This window comes from Suncus etruscus, chromosome 15, assembly GCF_024139225.1.
Source record: "Suncus etruscus isolate mSunEtr1 chromosome 15, mSunEtr1.pri.cur, whole genome shotgun sequence".
Classification (NCBI taxonomy): Eukaryota; Metazoa; Chordata; class Mammalia; order Eulipotyphla; family Soricidae; genus Suncus; species Suncus etruscus.
Genome location: NC_064862.1, coordinates 20,024,264 through 20,046,731, shown reverse-complemented (window position 1 = coordinate 20,046,731; position 22,468 = coordinate 20,024,264). Strand labels below are relative to the sequence as shown.

At 48.4% G+C, this 22,468-nt stretch overlaps 1 protein-coding gene across 2 annotated transcripts; it reads left to right on the top strand.

Annotated features, from left to right (window-relative positions):
• The first annotated feature begins 15,953 nt into the window (after positions 1-15,953).
• On the top strand, positions 15,954-21,407 carry MYL2 (myosin light chain 2). Of its 2 annotated transcripts, XM_049789384.1 has the most exons (6): positions 15,954-16,004; positions 16,971-17,046; positions 18,951-19,055; positions 19,898-19,976; positions 20,067-20,115; positions 21,309-21,407. In XM_049789384.1, exons 1-6 carry the CDS (start codon positions 15,969-15,971, stop codon positions 21,405-21,407), a joined length of 444 nt encoding a protein of 147 aa, XP_049645341.1. In that variant the 5' UTR covers positions 15,954-15,968. The 2 variants fall into 2 exon arrangements, with proteins under 2 accessions (XP_049645341.1, XP_049645342.1); XM_049789385.1 differs by lacking the exon at positions 16,971-17,046 and having other exon boundaries at positions 18,917-19,055.
• Positions 21,408-22,468: the final 1,061 nt, after the last annotated feature.

The window sequence follows — 22,468 nt, the reverse complement described above, 5'->3', positions numbered from 1 at the left end:
AGCAGATAGGGCATTTGGCTAGCATGCAGACCACCTGAGTTTGATCCCCAGTGCCAGGAATAACCCCTGAGCACCACTGGGTGTGACCCAAAAACAAAAAAGAAAGAGAAAGAGAAAACACAAAAGCAGGTAAATATAAGATCTTTCAGATACTGGGAAGCAAAGGGAAGAAAGTAAAACAAGTTGATGCATTGAAGAGGAAAGATACTTGTCAGGAAGAGACAACTGAGCTGAGACAGAGATACCCTCCTGTGGGGAGGCTCTGCTAACAGGAACCCAGGCAGTGGAACAACTGTGCAAAGGCCATGGGGTCAAGCGAGTTTGGTCTGTCTGTGGACGGCCGAAGGCGGTGTGACAGGAGGCGAGTGCAAAAAAAGCCGAAGCAGCAGACGTGAGGCCAGGCCTAGACCTTCTTTTCCGGCTTTGCAGACTTCCCTCCTGTGTGGTGTGTGTTTTTTTTTAATATATATAAAAAGCAAATATTGCCTTTGTGAACAAAATTAATATAAAAAGCAATGCATACCCAATATAGAAAAACTTTAATATAGAAATGCATAAAGAAGAAAATGAAAATAAAATTCCCCATATGGCCAGCCCCTAGAAACAAGTCAGTTCTCCGGTCGGGTTTTTATTTCTCCTTAGAAAAGGAACTCAGAGTTGAGAGAAGACCCCCTCTGCTGAAACCACACACACACACACACACACACACACACACACACACACACACACATATCTACTTCATAGACTCACATTCTCATAACAGCTCTCAAAAGGGACAGTGCTGGCTTCGGCTGCCATAGACACAGGCCTTAAGGAGACCTGCAGGTACTTGGATAACGTGTGACAAGAAGGGGGCTACATGTCCTCTGGTCACTGAGAGGGAAAAGTCCACATCTAAGTGTCCATCAGAGGGGAAAGGGTTGACCAGAGAGAGATCTCTGAATTAGTATAGTGACAATGGTCAATAGTTATTGATGTTATGTTTTTCCTTTATGTGATTAAAAGTGGTTATAAAACAATGTAAGGATGGCTTACATAGTAAAAAAAATTGTAAAAAAAAAAAAAAAAAAAAAAGAAGAGAGAGAAAAAGAAAATACATGTGTGTACTTTCATGTAGACCCTGAAAAGTAGGCCACAGAAGTGCCAGATGTAGTAGGAGTTAAAGCACTTAGTAGCATAGTATGTACCAACCCTGGTTCAATCTCTGGTATGAATAAACCCCAGATATTGCCAGGAATGTTCCCCAAGCACAAAGCTGGAGGCAGTCCCCTCAGTAATGCTAGGTGTTGCCTACCCCCAAAATTTATAGGCGCAAAGTGTTATCCTAGTAATTGGGGGAGATTTCAAGTGATTTCCCACCCATGTCTAACTTTTCCACAGTGACCAGATATTATTACTATGCACTTTTTGTTTTTGTTTTTGTTTTTGGGTCACTCCCGGCTGTGCTCAGGGGTTCACTCCTGACTCTATGCTCAGAAATTGCTCCTGGCAGGCTCTGGGGACCATATGGGACGCCAGAATTCGAACCACCTACCTTCTGCATGCAAGGCAAACACACTACCTCCATGCTATCTCTCTGGCCCCCTACTGTGTACTTTTTTAAAAACTAAAATTGAGAGACTGGAGCAATAGTACGGTGGGGAAGCAATTACCTTGCACATGGCTGGTCTGGTTACAATCCCCAACACCTCCAGGAGTGATTCCTGCAAGCGGAACCAGGAGTGGCTGCTGAGCATCACAAGGTGTGGTTAAAAAATAAAATAAATAGGGCCTGGAGAGATAGCACAGCGGTGTTTGCCTTGCAAGCAGCCGATCCAGGACCAAAGGTGGTTGGTTCGAATCCCGGTGTCCCATATGGTCCCCCGTGCCTGCCAAGAGCTATTTCTGAGCAGACAGCCAGGAGTAACCCCTGAGCACTGCCGGGTGTGGCCCAAAAACCAAAAACCAAAAAATAAAATAAAATAAATAAATAAATCTGAAAAACTAAACATGGGGGACTGGGAAGATGACACTGGGGCTAACACACCCCTTGCGTATTTTAACAAGCCCTGGTTTGATCCTTGGCACCACATGCTTCCGGACACTTTTCATTGTGGCACAGGGAACCCCAGTAACACGGGGCCCACAGAGCACCAAAGCTTCCAGCCCTCATACTGACCCAGAACATCCAGGAATGGCCCCCACAGTCCTCAAAACATTAGTTTGGAGTCCCCTCAAAAATGAAGTAAGGGGCTGGAGAGATGGCCTGGGCACCAGAGAGATGGCCTGGAGGTAAGACGTTTGCCTTGCCATCAGAAGGTCAGTGGTTTGAATCCCGGCATCCCATATGGTCCCCTGAGCCTGCTAGGAGCAATTTCTGAGGCTGAAGCCAGGAGTAAGCCCTGATCACAGCTGGGTGTGACGCAAAAACCAAAACAAAACAAAAAAATGAAGTAAGCCCTATTCTGAGTATGTGCCTTGACAAGATCATTATGCTAGAATGTTCTTCCCCAAAGGGGAGTCTCCCATCCAATCTCCATTCAGTCTCCACTCAGATGTCTCTTGTTTGTCCAGTTCAGCTAGCATGGATTGAAAAAGAAATATTTGAAAAATATTTAAAAAGAAATGAGTGAACAGGAGCAGGAGCAATAGCATAGCGATTAGGGCATTTGTCTTGCATGTGGTTGACCTGGGTTTGATCCCCGGCATCCCATATGGTCCCCCGAACCTGCTAGGAGTGATGTCTGAGAGCAAAGCCAGGAGTAATTTTTGAGCACCACCAGGTGTGGCCGAAAAGAAAGAAAGAAAGAAAGAAAGAAAGAAAGAAAGAAAGAAAGAAAGAAAGAAGAAAGAAAGAAAGAAAGAAAGAAAGAAAGAAGAAAGAAAGATAGATAGAAGAAAAAGAAAGAAAGAAAGAAAGAAAGAAAGAAGAAAGAAAGAAAGAAAGAAAGAAGAAAGAAAGAAAGAAAGAAAGAAGAAAGAAAGAAAGAAAGAAAGAAAGAAAGAAAGAAAGAAAGAAAGAAAGAAGAAAGAAGGAAGGAAGAAGGAAGGAAGGAAGGAAGGAAGGAAGGAAGGAAGGAAGGAAGGAAGGAAGGAAGGAAGGAAGAAGAAAGAAAGAAAGAAAGAAAGAAAGAAAGAAGAAAGAAAAGAAAGAAAGAAAGAAGAAAAAGAAAGAAAGAAAGAAAGAAAAGAAAGAAAGAAAAGAAAGAAAGAAAGAAAGAAAGAAAGAAAGCAAGAAAGAAAGAAAGAAAGAAAGAAAGAAAGAAAAAGTTACTCCTGGTGGCAAGCTCAGGGGTCTTGTCTATATGGAACGATGGGACTGAACCTGAATTGGCTCTGTGCAATGAGTGAACAAATAAAATTCAAATGGTTTTCCTTTATAGAGACTTTTGTCTTCCCCAGTCTTGTTTTTAGAAGGAATGTAAATGCTATGTAAAGGCCTGGCAAGGGACAGGTGCAACTAAAGATGGCCCTGTCTGTCTCTTCCAGATTTTTGCTCCTTCATCTGCCGAGTAACTGTGCTGAGACTTAAAGTAGCACCGCCCCCTGCTGGGAAATGGAAAGAACTGCAATGCTGCACCGTCACCCCAGAAACATTTCAAATCTCACACGTGGGAATTTTAATAAAGAAATGGAAAGGTTATTTGGTCAAGGCACCTAGGGCGACTGGGGATGTCGAGGATGATGTTCCCCTGGGAGAAGGCTGGGAAGGAGGCGAGTCCCACCTTTTCCCCTGCAATGACCTGACTCGGGCCTACTTCCTCTCTCTCTGGATGGTTTTCTGTTAAGAAACTCAACCCAACGTATCAACGACAGTCAAAGGCTATCCAGAGACCTTTTTTTGAAATGTCAGGTATTTCAATTCAGGATTTTTTTCCTAGATTTTATATTAGCACATAACTTTAGCCAACCCACCCCATAAAACGAGGTTTCAAACACAGATTTTTATTCAGACTTTGGTTTGGGGTCCACACCCAGCAATGCGCAGGGCTCATTCCTGACAGAGTTTGGGAGACCAGATGGGTTTCCAAGCATAGAACCCCAATTAACTGCATGCAAGGAAAAAGCATTTACCCCATACTAGCTCTCCAGTTCCTTTACCTAAACTTTTTAAATATGCACTTGACAAAATACTAGATACTTTTAAAAATATTTTAACTTAAAGCATTGTAATTTACAATGTTATTCATAGTTATGTTTTAGACATGCAATGTTTCAGCACCAGTCCCACCATCAGTGTCAACTTCTTCCTCCACTGATGTTCCCAGGGTCCATTGCACATCACCACTACCCTGCTCCAGCCTGCCATTAGAACAGGCACCTTTTAAGTTTGATGATTAAAGTTTGGGCCCCGTGATTTCATTGCACTTGATTCTGGACATTTAGTTCTGTTCTTTTTTTTGGGGGGGTGGGGCACACCAGTGACACTCAAGGGTTACTCCTGGCTATGCGCTCAGAAATTGCTCCTGGCTTGTGGGACTATATGAGACACTGGGGGATCAAACTGTGGTCCATCCTAGGCTAGCACGCACAAAGCAATTGCCTTACTGCTTGAACCACTGCTCAGGCCCCCAGTTATCTACTTTTTAACTGGGGTAAGTGCTCTGGAACAAGACAAAAAGGAAGACACTACATAGCAGAAGAGATTCTGGGGGCAGGGAGATCCCAAGGAGTGATTTTTACACTGGAAATTTCCCCAACACAGAGGTGGATTGAGGGGCAGGGGGAGGAAATTTCTGCCTTTAGCATTCAAAATGCCTTTAACCATTGTAGTGCCTGTTTGTTCAGTGGGATACAGAAGAATTTGGAGGTAAAGAAGCAAGCTTGGAGGATACAGAGCCAGAGGGGAGTACAGTGGGAAGGGCTTTTGTCTCGCACTCAGCAGACAAGAGATTCTATCCCCAACCCCATAGGGTTCCCCCCACCCCAACACTGCCAGAGCCAGGATCGGTGATCCCTGAGAGCAGAGCCAGGAGTAAGTCCTGAGCACGATGCCAGGCTTTGCATACAGGAGGCCTGGATTTGGTCCCTGGCACCAAAAGGTTCCCTGAGCTCTCCCAGCAGCAAATCCCAAACACAGATCTGGTACAAGCTCCACCATACACCATTTGGGTGTGGCCCCCAAAATAAAACAACAAAGAATCAGGCTCAAACACTGCCTCTTCTCTCTTCTTTGGTCCCCAAGTCCTTGTCACATGGAGTAAATATGTGAGGAGGTATTGGACATCAAGCCACTGAGTCAGTCAGTGCCAGGTCAGTGTCAAAGGTCAAGAAAGGCCCTTAGTTAAAGCAAAAGGTTCTAAGAAGTTCTGCAATGGAACCCCAACTCAACCAGCTAACTTTTGGTACTAGAAATGTCTAGCTGTAGAACATCTGGGAGCAAACAGATATGCCCCTATTTATATGTTGACATTGAATTGACAATGCCCATAGTCTCAGCGGGGTTGCCAGGGCTGGGGGTTGAGGAAAGTGTAAGGGCAGCTGTTACTGGAATTGGGGCTTTGCCAAGAGGAAAGATGCCCTGTGAGGTGCCAGGCATGGCTGAGACCTTAGGTAGAGTGGGTGGCCGATGCTGGGAAATGTCTGAAGGACACCAATGAGCAGAATTGTCTGGGTGCTTTCACCGCCCCCAGTAGCCAGGCAGATGACAGAAGCTAAAAATATCCAAAGGGAAAAATCCACAGAGCACCGTCTGGATGTCTGACCTCCAGGCACCTGGGGGTGATGAGAGCTGGTGCCCAGACCCCTGAGCCCCCAGAGCACACGTGGGAACTGAGGAGGAAGAGTTGGGTCACCGGTGGGATCTGACCTGAGTTCAGCACCATGCAGTGCCTGACCACTGGATGGCACAGCCTCCCTGCCTCAGTTTTCTTCTCTGCACTGAGGTGACTCCAACACGAGTCCCCTGGGTGGGAGGGACTGAAATTTTCTCAAAGCTGAGGTGCACAGGAACCAGGTTCCAGGAACAAATTCAGCACTGAGCATAATTATTAAGGAGACACGGGAACGCATGAAAACACACACGCTCATTTATCTCTGTAGAACAAAGGCACACGTGACTCGCTTCTGGGTCTTTTAGCATCAATTTTCTAGAGCAAACCTATTATTACCCAAGAGGAAACGAAGACTGTCCTTCAGGGGGTACCAACAAGCCCACTACAAGGTAGGTGTGGGGGGCCTTTGCCAGCATGGAGAATCAGAGTCTACCAGTTTGGGGGCCAAGCTGCCAGCATTCCACTGATCCTTCACTGGTTCCTGCATTTGTCTCATGCTTACACTTTATTCTTGTGTTTCTTTTCTTTTTTGTGGGGGTGGAGGGTCACACCCAACGCTGCTCAGGAGTTACTCCTGGCTGTGCACTCAAAATCACTCCTTGCAGGCACGGGGACAATATAGTATGCAGGGGTTTGAACTACCGTCTGTCCTAAATTGGCTGCAAGCAAGGCAAACGCCCTATCACTGTGCTATCTCTCCAGCTCCTGTGTTTTTTTGTTTGTTTGTTTTTTTGTTTTTGTTTTTGTTTTTTTTTTGGTTTCTGAACCCCACTGGGTGGTGCTCAGGACTCCCTTCTGACTCTACACTCAGGGATCACTCCTGGCAGTATTCGTAGAGTGCCAGGGATCAAGCCCGAATCAGCCACATGTAATATATGCACCGTACCCCCTGTACTATGTATGGCTCCAGCCCCTTCCTTTGGATTCAAATTACTTTCTCAGTTTGGGTGTATTTTGCTCCCAGGGAACGTGGATGTCCCAGGCATCACCAGGAGTGAGTGATCCCCTGAGAATCACCAAGTGTGGCCCAAACCCTCTTCCCACAGTCAGCATTGATGCTCCCCCATTAGACAAGGGGACTCTTAGGTTGAGGGAGGGCTGTCACTCTTCTAGGACCCCCTGGGAAGGCTTGGGTCTCCTCTGGAATCAGCTGCCAATCACTGCATTATTGTGGGATATTGGGACAGGAAGTAAAAGGCAGCTGGAAGAAGGGCAGCTCAGGGCTGAGCTCAGGCTCAAGACCTCGATCCTCGGCACCCAAGGATCCTCCAAACTATGACTAGAGCGAACACCAAGCAGAAGTAGCCCCTGAGTACCACAAGGCATGGCTGCAAAACAGAATGCTAAAAACAACAAGAGCTAAGGAGGAGAGACTGTCCTGAGTTTACGGGGAGTCACCAAAATTATAGAAATTATTGGGAGGCAGGACAGAGAAGAAACTAAGGTCATGGAGGAGAGGCTGCTAGTGGATCCCAAGGCTCCAAAATGAGGATCTACTGAGACACAGGTCTGGAAGCAAACATTGACACAGGAAATAATCCACACAATGAAAAGGTACTAGAACAGGTTCAGGAAATCCAGCACTCGAAGTCATTCAACCATCCAAGCTTTCTACTCCTCAAAAGGAAGGCAGCTTAGTGGAAGAAGACTAAAAAATGAGCCTCTGCCTTCCTCAGATTCCTGCTTTTATCGACAAGAACCAGGCCCTACCCTAGGGTGGGAGAGGAATGCCAAGTAGGGAATAATCCAATAATCCCATCATCAGATCACACCCTAGGGTGGAGTACAAATATTGATTAGGGTAGAACCAGCAAAACAACAAAAGGCCAAAACCCACTGGGAGCAATGACCAAAGACCAGAACTGGGCCAGGTGAGACAGAGGAGGGGAGGGATTGCAAAAAGCATAGATCTGTCACTGGCGAAGTCATCACTTTAGAAAAGGGAACTGGGAGTAGAAAGGGGGAGAAAAGGTCTGAAGATATTCTCTCTCTGATCTGGTCTCTGGCATAAGAGTTGGTACATTATACCAATGTTGGCAAACACACAGAATGTCCCCAGCTGAGCCCAGCATCGATCACTTTGTCCCATGCTCCCAAGAATGCTTAGATGCAAGATCAGAGCAAATGTCTCCAAATGAGGAAGCTGAGGGCTTGGGTCTGGCCTGTGCTCAGGTCATAGTAGGTACACCCAGCCCACAGACTGCCCAGGCCAGTCCCACTGGCACAGCCATCTGTCCCACTTGGCAGCTCTCACTGACACCTGGGGACCCTGACAGGGGAGATAAAGACTATCACTTGGTGACAGCAGCCATCAGCCACGGGCCCCACATGCCTTTGTTCTCTGGGACACGACTGACCTCTCACTCCTTAAAGGGGCATCTGGTCCCACGCCAAATTCACCAGTTTGTGTCCCGCCATGGAGGGAGGACACACAGGACATGGGGTAGAGCTGTGCTGCCTGCTGGCACGTCCCAGCACTGACTCTGTCCTGGGCCCATGTTAGCAAACGAGACACTAGCTGCTGAAGCGGCTTCTGAAGCATGGCGGAGGGCATGACGGGTGTGTGTGTGTGTGTGTGTGTGTGTGTGTGTGTGTGTGTGTGTGTGTGTGTGTGACCTGGTTGGGTGTTGGGGTGCAGGCTAAAATACGGGAAGCTGCAATGGAGCAAAAGAAATGAAATTAATTGGTCAAGTGAACCCAACTGGACTGGACTGAAATCTTTTTTAAAAAAATCAAACAAACAGGGAGCCGGAGCAATAGCACAGCGGCAGGGTGTTTGCTTTGCATGCAGCTGCCCAGGAAGGACGTTTTGAATCCTGGCATCCCATGTGGTCACCCCCATGCCTGCCAGGAGCAATTTCTGAGCACAGAGCCAGTGGTAACCCCTTAGTGCAGCCAGTGTGACAAAAAAAATTAAACAAAGAAACAAATATAAAACAGAAAACAAATAGATTGGTCAGCTCCCATCACTTCATGGAAACTAGAGAGTCTGAAATGGCCCAGTTTGCAGAGGGGCCGACAATGTCCTTAGTTTCCCTCTGGAGACTCTTTCAGCTTTGCAAGCTGGTGTCTTAGTCATTTTCCTCAAAGGGTACCTCAAATATCTTCTTTGGGGATAGCACCCCAGCATGAGCAGCTCTGAGCAGCTATTGTTCCACAGAGCCTCTCAGTGGACATACTGTCTCCCCAGGGAGGTGAGGGCTGGGCCTCTGAAAAGGTCTTTGAGGTGGAGAGTATTGTAGAGAGTAAAGAAGTGTGTGTGTTGGGGCCGGAGAGATAGCATGGAGGTAAGGCATTGCCTTGCATGCAGAAAGATGGTGGTTCAAATCCCGGCATCCCATATGGTCCCCCAAATCTGCCAGGAGCGATTTCTGAGTGTAGAGCCAGGAGTAACCCCTGAGCACTGCTGGGTGTGACCTAAAAACAAAAATAAAGAAGTGTGTGTGTGTGTGTGTGTGTGTGTGTGTGTGTGCGCGCGCGTGCAAACACGGTATGAAGTTGATGTGACATGAGCATACGTGTATCAAATGCAAGATCAAATCCAGCATGGGGTCTGGAATTCAATCCTGGGGAGAGCAAGCAAGCTTGAGACAATCTCTCACATCGGAATTTCTGTGTTTGCATCTGTCCATGTCTGCTTCTAGCTCTGGGGCCACAGCAGGTGGGGGGGGGGCATCTGGACGAGGCTCTCTGGAAACTCGGCACATTTTCTCCAAATTCTAAAATTAGATTGTTGTCGTTCAAAAGGACTTTCCATTGTATTTGTGGCATCTTTATGGCAGAACCCACTGGCAGTGCCAGAGGTCAGAGAGAAGTGCTGTTGGCACCATGGGTGGCACAGGGTACACAGCCAAGCTCCAGGCATGGACAGCCCTGGTTCTTGAGGTGGCATGGGGTGTGGAGTAGAATCACAAAACATCACTCTGGGCACTGAGGAGACATGCATTGCCCTGGGTAGAGCTGAGCTCAAAGACCTTAGAGAGACTTAGAACCCCACTTTGGCTTTGCTCCAAATCACAAACACGGTGCCTTCTGGAATGGGCTTCTCCTTGAAAATGAATCTGTGGTGTTTCCTACCAAGACTGCTTTCTGGGCGAGACTGTGAGCACTCGTGGTGCCTTCTGAGGAGGTGAATTTCCTTTATCCCCATTTCACAGATGAGAAAATTGAGGCCAGGAGTGGGGAATACTCTTGCCTACGGCTGCACAGCTGGTAGGGGTCAAGCTTTGCTTGGCTCCCTGAACCCCAGGTAGTCACTTCAAGGAAATTTAAAGGCAAATGATTCCCCTGTCCTTTACCAAGAGGTGGCCTGGGTCTTGTGAGTAAAGTTGGATGCAACTGTCAAACATCTCTCTGGAACATTCTTTCCGCCAGGAAGTAGGTCAGATTTTTCCTTTCCTGCGAGCTAGTGAATTCTGCCAGGGTATTCCTTAATGAATGTGTTTCCCTTACCCACTGCCTGAAGTTCTTGAATCCTTTCCATTGACAGTTCTTTTATTTCTTTCTCACTAACAAACAATCCCTCCTCCCTCTTCATTGGTTGCTGCTGCAACGACTAGGCACAACCCACATTTGGCTGCATCAGAGATGATGGTATGTGGTGTGGACGAGGCATCGAACTCAAGGTCCCAGATCTTGTAAGGCAGGTGCTTTTTCACTGAGTTATCTGTCCCAGGTCTCTAAAGAAAATTTTCTCATTTTCCCTCTTGACTTTGGGCCTCTCCCATCTGCATCTCTTCCTTTCTTGGTCACAGCTGTTCCTGCACACCATCAACCAGGACACAATTTGCAATGCAGCAGGGACCATCTTTTTCGGGAAATTCATCTGCTTAAATTTTTCAGCTCAGAAATCATGTCTAAAAGCTGCAGGAAGGCACTTGGGGGTTTCACTTGAATGTCTCGACATGTTTTCTTTAGTTTTTGTTTTTGTTTTCTGACAAAAGTAAATCAATACTTACTTGAGCCTTAAAAAAAAAGAGAGAGAAAAGGGGGGAGAGGAAAAGAAAAGGGAAAAAATCAAGGCCAGAGAGATCATTCAACTTTGCATGCAGAAGGCTCAGGTTTGGTTGTCAGTGACAAATGGTTCGTGAGGCCCCACTGTGGACGAAGTCAAAAGAACCCCTAAGCACTCCTGGGAATGAACCCCAAACAAAGCAAAAACTATAAATGATAAAGCTCCTATTTTTCTAGGACAGATGATTGTATCTGATATAACTGAACCCAGAGACCTACTTTTCATGGATGTGAACATGCTGTGGTCACATAGCTAGTACTTTCTTGTGAGGTGTCCTGGGAGCATCAGGCCTGGGAACAGCCCTGCACAGTGACAATCGAGTAGATATTTAGGCATGAACGCTCTTTGCATTTTGGGTTCAAATCATTCTCACCTCAAAACAGTGCAGGTCTGTAAACATGACTTCCTCCTTTTAAAATTGTCAGTGGTGAGACTTTTTTTTTTTTTTTTTGGGTCATTCAATAAAATTGACTTTCTTTTTGGGAGTAGAGTTCCATGACTTTTCACACACTTAAATTTTATTGTTGTAATTAATATGATTCCCAGTTGTTCGGCGGCTCTCAGCTCTCCATCTCTCTGCCTGTTCCCTCAGATGGGAGTTGGCTGATTTAAAGATTCCCCAGGACACCATGTCCCAGGCCTCAAAGCTTATGATCTGTGATCTCTGTGGCCCTGGGACTTTGCAGCTGCTATTTCAGATCTGGAGTTGGGGACCATCCCTCCCCCAAAGCGGGAGGGCTGACATCACCACAGGGACCCAGGGAGGGGAGGCTGAAGCTGGAGGCAAGAGATGCTGTCAAGGATAGATTTTCTAGTGGCAGAGGTGAGAGTCTCCACAAGGACCTCAGTAGCATCTCCCCCTTGACCTCTCACAATTGTCCTGTGTGGTAAATTTGGTGGGATTTTAGCCACCAAATTGAAGGTGACGTTTTTATTTATTCTTTTTTGTTGTTGTTATATTTTATCTTAGGGCCACACTCTGTGGCACTCAGGGATTACTCCTGGCTCTGTGCTCAGAAATTACTCTTGGCTCCGGGGACCATATGGGATGCCAGGGATTGAACCCGGTTTGACCTAAGACAGATGCATTCAAGACAAATGCCCTCTCCATCCCCCATTTTTTTTTCGGGCCACACCCGTTTGATGCTCAGGGGTTACTCCTGGCTAAGTGCTCAGAAATTGCCCTTGGCTTGGGGGGACCATATGGGACGCCAGGGGATCGAACCACGTCCTTCCTTGGCTAGCGCTTGCAAGGGAGACACCTTACCTCTAGCGCCACCTCGCCGGCCCCCCATCCCCCATTTTTTATTTTCTTGTTTTTGTAGGGGCCACACCTCGAGGTGCTCATTTGGACTTGGCAGCACCCACCTCTTGCCCTATCTTTCTGGATCTATCGTGATATCTTTATACCTGAACATGGAAATCACACACTAGGTCTGCTGACTGCTCTGGAGCTCATTCTTCTAACAGCTGTGCCAAGGGTTCTCTCATGCTTCTGCGTGCCCTAGGCAGCTGTTCTTGATATCTCCACTCCCCCAAAATAGGCTGTGCTTGTGGGACAATTAGCTGCTGAAGTTTTGTGGATGGTAGAAGTGGGGTCTTTGGAGCTGGGGCCAAGGCCCGAGACTCCTGGTGAGATGGCCTGAAGGCCCCGCTGAGCCTCTCCTGAAATTTGTGGATACCAAACCCTGGCCTGCTGGTTATGGGCTCCCAGCACGGATCTAGCCCATCCGTAAAGGAGGGTCTCAGGGCTCCAGTACTCTCCTTTGTTGTCTGAGCCCTAAGACTGGGCAGTCATGTGGCTCTTCATGTACTTAGACCCCAGAAGACCCGACACACTATCTCACTTCACATTAGCCTCCCATGAAGTTTACGCAATGGCAGAGTGATTCTGGGCTCCATTTGCCAGAAATGGAAACTGAGGCCAGAAAAGGTGCCTAGCAGACTTGTCAGAGGGCCTAGTGCTCTCCCCGGGGAATCCAAATTCCTGCCAGCACTCCAGATTCCGAAGTCCCATTGACTGCTTCCCACATTTACATTCCCAGCTGCCTGGGAGCCCTCCAGAGACACTGTCCCCACCTCACCTGCCTCCCGAGGGTGTGCGCCCCACCCTGATTCTCATACACCCCAGAGAGTGCCTAAGCCCCCTTCCAACTTTCATCCCACAACCTCGAGGGCCTGAGTTCCTCCTTGACTCCATCAGCCCCCTGACTCCCACTACCACTCAGACTCTAACAACCTTGCCCTAGTCCATTAACAGCTCCTGACGGCCAGCGGGGCTTCCTAACGAAAATCCATGCATGCCGATTAGCTAGGAAAACATTTGTTCTAGGGCTGTCAGAGCACAGAAACTCCTCCTGACTTGGCTGTGGGCATGTACACAGATACACCGTGTATGCATGCATGTGTGTATGAGAGAGCCCATGTGTGCTTGAGTGTGCTTCACATATACAAGAGGAAGTGTAGGTGTGGGTATTGTGTTGTGTGCCGGGGGGCATTTTGGGTGTGTACACGTGCCACTGCAAATGCTGAAAAATGTCCCGTTTTCATTTAAAATACTGCTCAAGGGCCCCAGATGGCTCAATGGGCCGGAGCACAGGCTTGGCATGGCTTAATCCGCAGCACCAAACTGTCCCATCAGCATGGTGGGGAGCAGCCCGAGGAATGAGCTGGGCATAACCGCCACACTATAACCAGCATGATTTAAAGTCATGCTCGGCGTCCACAGGTTCTGCACACACTAAGCCCTTTAGCACGCGTGCTATGACTCTGCAATGCCAAGACCCACAGATGTCGGGTCTGTTGCTAGAAAGGCACGTGGAAGCCCCAACTACCCATGCTAGGCAGTTCCAGGGTCAGTTTAGCTGTCGATTAGGGAACTGCAGAGATCATTGGGAAGTGATTGCAGCTCTGGGAGAAAAAACATAGCTGGGAAGGGGGCTGGAGAGCAAGGGGTGAAGAACCCAGCTTTCCTGGGTTTCAGGGAAGCCTCACAGAGCCGATGGCATTTGAGCAAAGCCCAGCAGGAAATGGGGATATAGGGGCCAGAGAGATAGCATAGCAATAGGGTGCTTGCCTTGCATGTGGCTGATCCAGGAGAGACCTGGGTTTGATTCCCAGCATCCCACACGGTCCCCCGAGCCAGCCAGGAGTGATTTCTGAGCACAGAACTAGGAGTAATCCCTGAGCACCACTAGGTCTGGCCCCAAAAATAAAAAAAGGAAAAGGGGGTCTGCTGGGAAAACTGATGCAAAGGTTCTGAGGCGGCCAGGCCTGGCCTGCTGATGTTAAGGAACCCTGAACCCCTTCTTTGCTGTTTCCTTTTGCAGGAGGGACAAGTACAAATGCCACCTGCCTGCCTGGGCTACCCAGAACCAACAGCTCTCTCCCCTCTTTAACCTTGACTGTCCCTCTAGCTCTCCCGGTGAGGCAGAAGCCCTGACTTCAGGAGAAAGGCATGGGGCGGGGATGGGCCGGTGCTGTGGGCCTCACCTAGCACTGCCAAAAGTGGTCATGGGGTTATTTTTAAACTTGGGGAGGAAGTATTTATTGTTCACAGCTCAGGAGAACCCCCGGGCTGCTGGGGTATTCTTCCAGGGGACAGCACTGAATCCCGCTCACCATGGTAAGTAATCAGGGGGTTCTGGTAAGGGCAGGAAGCGATTCCACCTGCAAGCAAAGGCCCACAGTTGGAGTGGCAACTTCGGTGCAAAAAGCAGGGCTGGCTGTGCCTCAGAGGGGAGCCCCAGTCAATACCCCAACGTGCCACAAATAGCAGCAGCTCCTGGGGGTGCCCAGCAGCAGAGTCAGAGTTGGCTTTTTTATGCCTTGTCTGCTGACCTCCCGTGGAATCGATCACTTCCGGGCCTTCCAAATGGGATTGACCGTTTTGTTTTTTTTTTTAAGGATTCCACTGCCATCCTTCAGACAATTGCAGAAGGGTGAGGGGAGTCTTTGCGCTTCTCACCTTTTGATCTTGCCCATTTATTTAGCACCTTTCTCCCTCCTGGCTCTGGGCTGGGTGCACTGCTCTCAAGGCAGAGTGGGCAAAGGGGAGCATGAACACAGAGTCTGGAGTCACACGACTCAACTTCCACCCACCCTGCCTTTTTTCTTTGTTTGTTTGGGGGCTACACCTGGCAGTGCTCAGGGGTCACCCCTGGTGGGGCTCAGACGACCCAATGTGGTACCTGCCAGGTTCCTTTTTGTGTAAGCGTTCTCCCCATGTAAGCATCCTCCTGCTGTGCCTTTCTGAGACTGTGTGACCAAGGAGAGGGAGGGCAGCCTTTCTAAACCCTAGGCCTAGGTGCCTCCCTGATTTAAAAAAAAAAAAAAAAAAAAAGACAGTGCTCAAGGCTCTAGACTTGAAGAGCTGTGCCCAGGGCAAAGGACGGAGATGCAGTCGATGTAATTAGGCCAAGTCAGGCAGTAGGTGGCGCTACCTCACCCTTCTCTGCAGTTTGTATGATGCTAGGCTGTCACTAGAGCAGTCACTGCCCTTCTGGTGGAGAAAAATGTTGTGGGGTTTTTTTTGTTTGTTTTATTTTGTTTTGGTTTGTTTTGTTTTGGTTTGGTTTTAGGGAACCACACTAGGGGGTTACTCATGGCTCTGCGCTCAGACATCTCTCCTGCAGGCTTGGGGGACCTTATGGGATATCAGGGATCGAACCTGCGTCATCCTGGGTCAGCCGCATGCAAGGCAAACGCCCTACCACTGTGCTACCACTCCTCTCCAATACTCTGTGTTTTAAGGGGAAAGGAGACTTGGAGCTAATGGGTTTTAAGACTTCGAGAAAGTGTCACTTTTCATCTCACATATCTGGAGATTTGAGTGTCTGACTCCACCTTCCACAGTTAATTATCCCTCTGGGCTTTACTGGAAAGATTGGGGTGGGCCCAGCACACCCCCCCCAAGTCTGTTTCAATAACCTCCACTGTCTCCCATAGAACTAAGATGCTGTTGAGATCCATCATTCTGGACCCTCTGCAACCTCCCACACCCCCAACTGCTTGTTTTTTGTTTTGTTTTGTTTTGTTTTTGGAGTGCGGGTGGCACTGAGGCCCCAGGTCATAGAGAGGCCCCTTGGGTTTACCCTCCACTTACCTGGACTCCCAGTGTGGCTCTGGTAACCCGCTTCTTCCCGCAGGCACCTAAGAAAGCTAAGAAGAGAGCAGAGGGTGCCAACTCCAACGTGTTCTCCATGTTTGAACAGGCCCAGATCCAGGAGTTCAAGGAGGTGGGTCTGCTGTGAAATCTTTCCCCAGAACAGTCCACGGAACTGGGGGCTGGGGTCCCTGTAGAAACCTGTGGTGACAAATCTTTCTTCCCCAAACATTATCCCCATGAAAAGATTGCTTTTCATAACTTCTCTGGAGCCAGAGAGACAGTACAAGGGTCATGGAGCTGATCCCAGTTCAATCCCCATCACTGTACATGGCCCCAAAGCAGTGGTAGGAATGATCTCTTGAGCACAGAGCCAGAAGTAGCCCCAGAGCTCCATTGGGTATGACCCAATCCCCCACCAGCATTCCCCCCAGGGACCCTTCACCCAGCCCCTAATACTAAGGCCTTTCTGGTTCCTGAAAAGTTGCCAGCTTAAGATCTTTGCTGAAACAGAACTGTGGTGGCAGCTCAGGGGACCAAATGGGTGCCACGGACCAAACCCATCTACAAAGTAGATGCCTTAGCCACTGTACTATCTCTATGGCCCTCCATGCCTAACCTTTTGAGAAAATTCTAGACTATTTTGATCTTCTTCTAAAACCCTTAATGCAAGCCAGAGAGATAGAATAGTGGGAAAGATGTTTGCCTTGCATAAGGCCACTGGGTTTTATCCCTGGCACCACCATGTCCCATGAACCTCAGCAGAAGTGATCCCTGAGCACAGAACCAGGAGTCATCCCTGAACACTGCTGGATGTGACCCACAAAGCCAAAAACTAATAAAAACCCTTCTATGCATCTTAAAAATTGAAGTATTTCTTGGGGCTGGAGAGATAGCATGGAGGTAGGCATTTGCCTTACAAGTAGAAGGATGGTGGTTTGAATTCCAGCATCCCATATGGTCTCCTGAGCCTGCCAGGAGCAATTTCTGAGCATAGAGCAGGAGTAACTCCTGAATGCTTCCAGGTGTGACCCAAAAACAAAAACAAAACAAAACAAAAACCGAAGTGTTTTACTTCCTGACCTTCACCCCCTCACAGGCCTTCACCATCATGGACCAGAACAGAGATGGTTTCATTGACAAGAACGACTTGAGGGACACCTTTGCTGCTCTCGGTAAGAGGGTCTTCCCATTAGATCCCCTGAGGGCCAGGAGGTGGGACCACAGAAAAGACATGTGCTTGTCGTTTTCCTGAGAATCAGCTTGAACACTGACCTAACTGACAAGCTTGAGGCAAGTTCTGGGAATTTAGAGCCCTTCAAGCTTTACTTATGTGTATGGTTGCTGATAGTTTCTGAATGCAAAACCAACTCATGACAGAAAACTCAGACTGTCCAGAAAAAGGTTAAGGAAGGAGCAACACAGACCTTGGGTCCCATCCTATTTTGTAAAAGTTTTAGCTTCTCTTTCATGAGGTACTTTCTTAGCACATATGTTGCTGGTGGTTGCTGTTGTTTTAATAGTTGGACTCATTCTAGACTGGATCCAGCCATGGGATATTTCAATTCTTGGAGCTTTTAAGAATATATCCACTCACCATCTCTTTCCCCATTGATCCCATGATTGTACACTACCCAATTCGACTAGGTATCAGGCCTGCTGTAGCCTTTGTAGATTCTTCTTTGGTTTCTGTTTTGGGGTCACATCTGCCAGTGCTCAGGCAGGGGTCTCAAACTCACAGCCCGCAAGCCGTTTGCAACCCTCTGTACAACATTTTGTGGCCCTGCCCTAGAGGAATCTTTTTTTGTTTTGTTTTGTTTTAGTTGTTTGGGTCACTGACTTTGCACTCAAGGATCACCCCGACTTTGCCTCCTGCGGCCCCCAGGTAAATTGAGTTCGAGACCCCTGGCTCAGGGGTTACTCCTGGTTCTGCACTCAGGAATTACTCTTGGTGGTACTCAGGGAACCATATGGGATGCTGACTCCAACTCAGGTCAACCATGTGCAAAGCAAGTGCCTTGCCAGCTGTACTATCTCTCTGACCCCAAGATTCTTATATTTAAAGCAAATATTGCCTTAAGGGGTTGGTTTTTCTAATTCACACTAAGGTACTTTATGGGTCTGAGGGGGGGCTGAACAGATCGTTCAGATTAGCTAGGGCTATGTGGGTTCCCTGACTTCTTTGGCCCAGTTCTCCATTTTCTTTCATTTTTTATAATCTTTATTGATTGATTGATTGATTGATTGGCTGGTGTTTGGGCCACACCCAGTGTTGCCCCAGGGTTACTCCGGGCTCTGCACTCAGAAATTGCCCCTGGCAGGCTGTGGGGACCATATGGGATTCCGGGAATCAAATCAGGTTTTTCCTGGGTCTGCCACATGCAAGGCATATGCCTTAATGCCATGCTATCTCTCCAGTCCCTGCTCTTCATTTTTCTGAGCAGAAACGAAGTCTCAAGTGCTCTTAAAATCTAACATTTTAAGCAAACAAAAAATGTGCCCAATGGTACCTGAGGCTCCTACTGCCCCCTGGATATTTCCAGCACCCCCACAGCAGGCTCATGCCCACCTTAGGAAAGCCTATTCTGGTCGCCCACCAGAGCGAAATCATCCACTCATGATTACAGTTTAATAAAACACAAAAACACACGCACAAATGGGTCCAGGCTCCTAAGACACTTATTTTTGCAGGGGAAGAAAGTTTTGAGTCATGCTGGGTTAGTGTTTGCAGACTACTCCTGGCCTTGTGCTCAGGGATCACTCCTGATAGTGCTCGGGCAACCACCGGTGGTGCTGGATCGACTGTATACACTGCAGACAAGTGCTGGAACCCTTGTACTAACCACCTGACCCGGTTACTCTTTTAAAAAGAAATTAGCCCTCCCCACACCATCTGCTCGGGCCATTTCCAGTTCTCTGTCAAGTCTAAATGCCACTCTTGAGAACATCTAACTCTCACCTGTGGCCCCATCCACACCTTGTCTGATGCTCTTCAGGCCAGATTCCCTGAGATGAAATGACAATGTCCACGCCTCTCCCTGACAGCTTCAAGGCTCTGAGTGTGTGTTCTCTGCCCTAGGACGAGTGAATGTGAAAAATGAAGAAATCGATGAGATGATCAAGGAAGCTCCAGGCCCAATTAACTTCACTGTGTTCCTGACCATGTTTGGGGAGAAACTTAAGGGTAAATGGCCCATGTGTGGGTATGTGTGTGGGGCTTTTTAAGAGAAAATGTCACAGGTTAGTCTTTGCGTGTGTACATGTGACTGTCTTCATTTTGGAATCAGAAGAGCCAGAGGCTAGAAAGTAGGAAAGCTGGGGGCTGGAGAGATAGCATGGAGGTAAGGCGTTTGCCTTATATGCAGAAGGTCGGTGGTTCGAATCCTGGCATCCATATGGTCCCCTGAGCCTGCCAGGAGTGACTTCTGAGCATAGAGCCAGGAGTAACCCCTGAGTGCTGCCAGGTGTGACCCAAAAAACAAACAAACAAGCAAACAAAAAAGAAAGTAGGAAAGCTTGTACTGCTCTGAAACTTGCCCAATTCCAGGCTCTATGCTAAGCATTTCATTCTTATTTCATTTAACCATATCAAAGCAAGGAGGGGAAGTTTAATCTATTTTGTGGGGCATCTCAAGGAGTGCACTGGGGACCCCAGGGACATCCTCCCTGACACTTCAGCACATGCCAGGATCCCAAGACTATACCCAGAAGTGCTCTGAACTCTAGGTGTGCCAGTACACCCCACCTTGCATCTCCAGGAGGGAAACTATGGCACAGACTGTCTCACATGTGTGGCACACAGCAGGCAGCAGGGAGCCAGGATTCACTTGTTCAGCCTGGGGTCATCTGGGAAAGAAGCGGATTGTTGGTATCCTCCAAGTCCCCGAATTTAGGGTGTCTGAAGAAGGGCCTGACCTTGAAGGCAAACATTCTTGTTAAGGCAACGTAAGCTCCGTGGAGACTTGGCCCCCTCTGCCAGTGGACTTGTGGGTTTTTGCACTCAGGACACCCCTTCTTCTATTTCAGGGGCAGACCCCGAGGAGACCATTCTCAATGCATTCAAAGTGTTCGACCCTGAAGGCAAAGGGGTGCTCAAGGCTGACTAGTGAGTGGGAATCTGTGTGGAAGATTTGGGGGACTTGGTCTGCCTCCCAACTCACCCCATGGATCTCAACCTCGGTTTTTCTGTCTGCAGTGTGCAGGAGATGCTGACCACACAGGCTGAGAGGTTCTCCAAGGAGGAGGTACAGTATCTCTGGAATGCACCCTAGTCCAGCCACACAGAACCTGGGCCCACTCACCTGTTCTTCCCCCAAAACACCCCAACACCACACAGGATCCCCTCTCATTTATCTCACACACCTACTCAAGTGGGAACAAATATTATGGTCATTTTCTGGATGGGGACACCAAGGGCGTAGCTCAAAAACCAGCTGACAACCTGAATGGTTAATACCTAAGCCTGCATCTGAGCCCACCTCTCTGCATCTCTTGGCTCCGCACTGAACAATTCTCCTGGGGTGTTTCAGGTCCCTAGTATCCATGGACTTCAACCACTGATCCACATGCCGGTGCAGGGGTAGAAAGGCTAGAACCACAGTGCCCTCCCTTGAACCTAAATGCCCTGCTGTGAGCCAAATGTAGGCCTATGTGGGGCTGCAGCAAGGAAAAGTGGAAAGGTTCATGCTCGCAGCAGTTATGTGCCATAGTAGGTGTTGCGATAGTTTTCCAGAAGATGGCAGTCTTGTTGTCACTGTTTGAAAATAGTTATTGGGACTCTTCCAGGCAGCTGGCAAGCTGTTATGTGTCTGCAAGAAACTCTCTAGTTCATGCCCCAACACTCACTGAACATTCTTCTTACTTCTTAAATGTGTTAATTTAAAACAGGTTATTGGGTCCTCTTGGGCTCAATTTCTTGATGTTCTTCCTGAACTCAAATGTTTATTCAGATTTCCACTCCCAAATTCAAAGCCTCTTTGCCTTCCTCCAGGGGAGAATGTGTGTGTGAGACCCCTGACCTCACTGGGCTTCAGTTTCCTTATCTGTAGAGTGACACAGTGATGGGGGTCATGAGCCCTGCCCCCAGCCCTAGTATGTAAATTTACAGACCGGATAGATCACATGTTGATCAGCAATGATCAGTCAATAATGTTTTGTTTTGGGGGCCACATCCAGCAACGTTTAGGGCTAACTCCTGACTCTGTGCTCAGGGAGCACTCCTGGCTAGGTGGGGAGTTATACGGGGTGCCGGGGATCGAACCCGGTTGGCCCTGTTGAAGGCAAATCCCTATCCACTGTGCTATGGCTTTAGCTCCCAATACGGTCTGGCAGTGTTGGCACTGGGCAGCGGGTCCACACACCACACAGACCCCCCCCCTCTCCCTCCATGCCCTTGATTCCCAGCCCCATCATTCAACACCTTGCTGGCCACTTGCAGGTAGACCAGATGTTCGCCGCCTTCCCCCCTGATGTGACAGGCAGCCTGGACTACAAGAACCTGGTGCATATCATCACGCATGGAGAAGAGAAGGATTGAAGCGCCCCGAGCTGGGCTCTGGGTTTGCCTAGCCTCCTGCACTTGGCCCAGAAACTCTTCTAAGCTCTGCCCCTGGACTGTGGGTGCTGCAGCAGCTTCATGTCCCACCAACTCCCCATTTTTGCCAGGGGAATGGAAGCAATGCTTCTGGATGCTGCCAACCTTACCTGCCATGGCTGCAGAGACCGAGAGCAATAAACAGGAGAATATGAGAGTATGGGAACATCTCTGCTGCCATGGGAAATCCCTTGAGATGTGAGAGTTAGGTGGCTTGGCTGTCCCTTAGAAGGAATGAATTTTAGTGGCTGCTATTCAGGACAGTTGGGTTCATGGGCCATGTTTCCTGGGAATGTTCTAGGGACCCCCCAGTCCTCTTTCAGCTCCTCGCTTCTCACACAAGTGTGCTGAGACAGGCTCCATAGACTCTGGGGAAGTGCAGGACCAGCACAGAGCAACTCTGGCCAAAATAACACCTGCTCCTTGGAAGAATTAAAGTTCTGACCAAGTTTGAATAGTAGCTTTTACCTTGCAAATACAGGGTGGCACTGATGGCAGGGGGAACCCTATATGGGATCCAGGGATAGCCCTGAAAGTGAGCTCACTATGTTTTGAGTGATTAAAGCCACAGTGAAAATAGCCCTGTCTTTTGAGGGAGCAGAAGTCTCCATCTTTTGGAGAGTAAGGTTCACAGAATAATGCAAACCACATCATCAGGTTTGGCTGCACCCAGGACCTCACAATCAGTGTGAGGAAGATGCTCTGTTTTTCTTGTATGCTGCTCTATTCCAGGGAGCTGGTCCCTGGCAATGAAACCAGTGGGAAAGGGCAACCCTTCAGCTCCATACAAATATGAGAAGAAGGTCCTAGAGCCAAACTTAACTTCGGGGGTACAACCCAGGTCCATGGTCAACCTGGTACTGATACTGGTATCCCCAAAGGAAAGCCAGCAGCCAGAAAGCCAGAAGAAAAGAGGATCAGAAGGTAGGGGTCCAAGTGCTCAAGACAATCCTAAGAACACAGGACACGGCAAAGCTGAAACTGGGTCATGTAGAGGAAATGGG

Bases quoted from the DNA above. Each gene is read 5' to 3' on its own strand.
- MYL2 (XM_049789384.1), top strand. From the start codon at position 15,969: ATGTTTGAACAGGCCCAGATCCAGGAGTTCAAGGAG. The intron at 19,056-19,897 runs GTAAATGGCCCA...CTTCTATTTCAG, and splicing joins GTTTGGGGAGAAACTTAAGG to GGGCAGACCCCGAGGAGACC. The intron at 20,116-21,308 runs GTACAGTATCTC...GGCCACTTGCAG, and splicing joins AGAGGTTCTCCAAGGAGGAG to GTAGACCAGATGTTCGCCGC.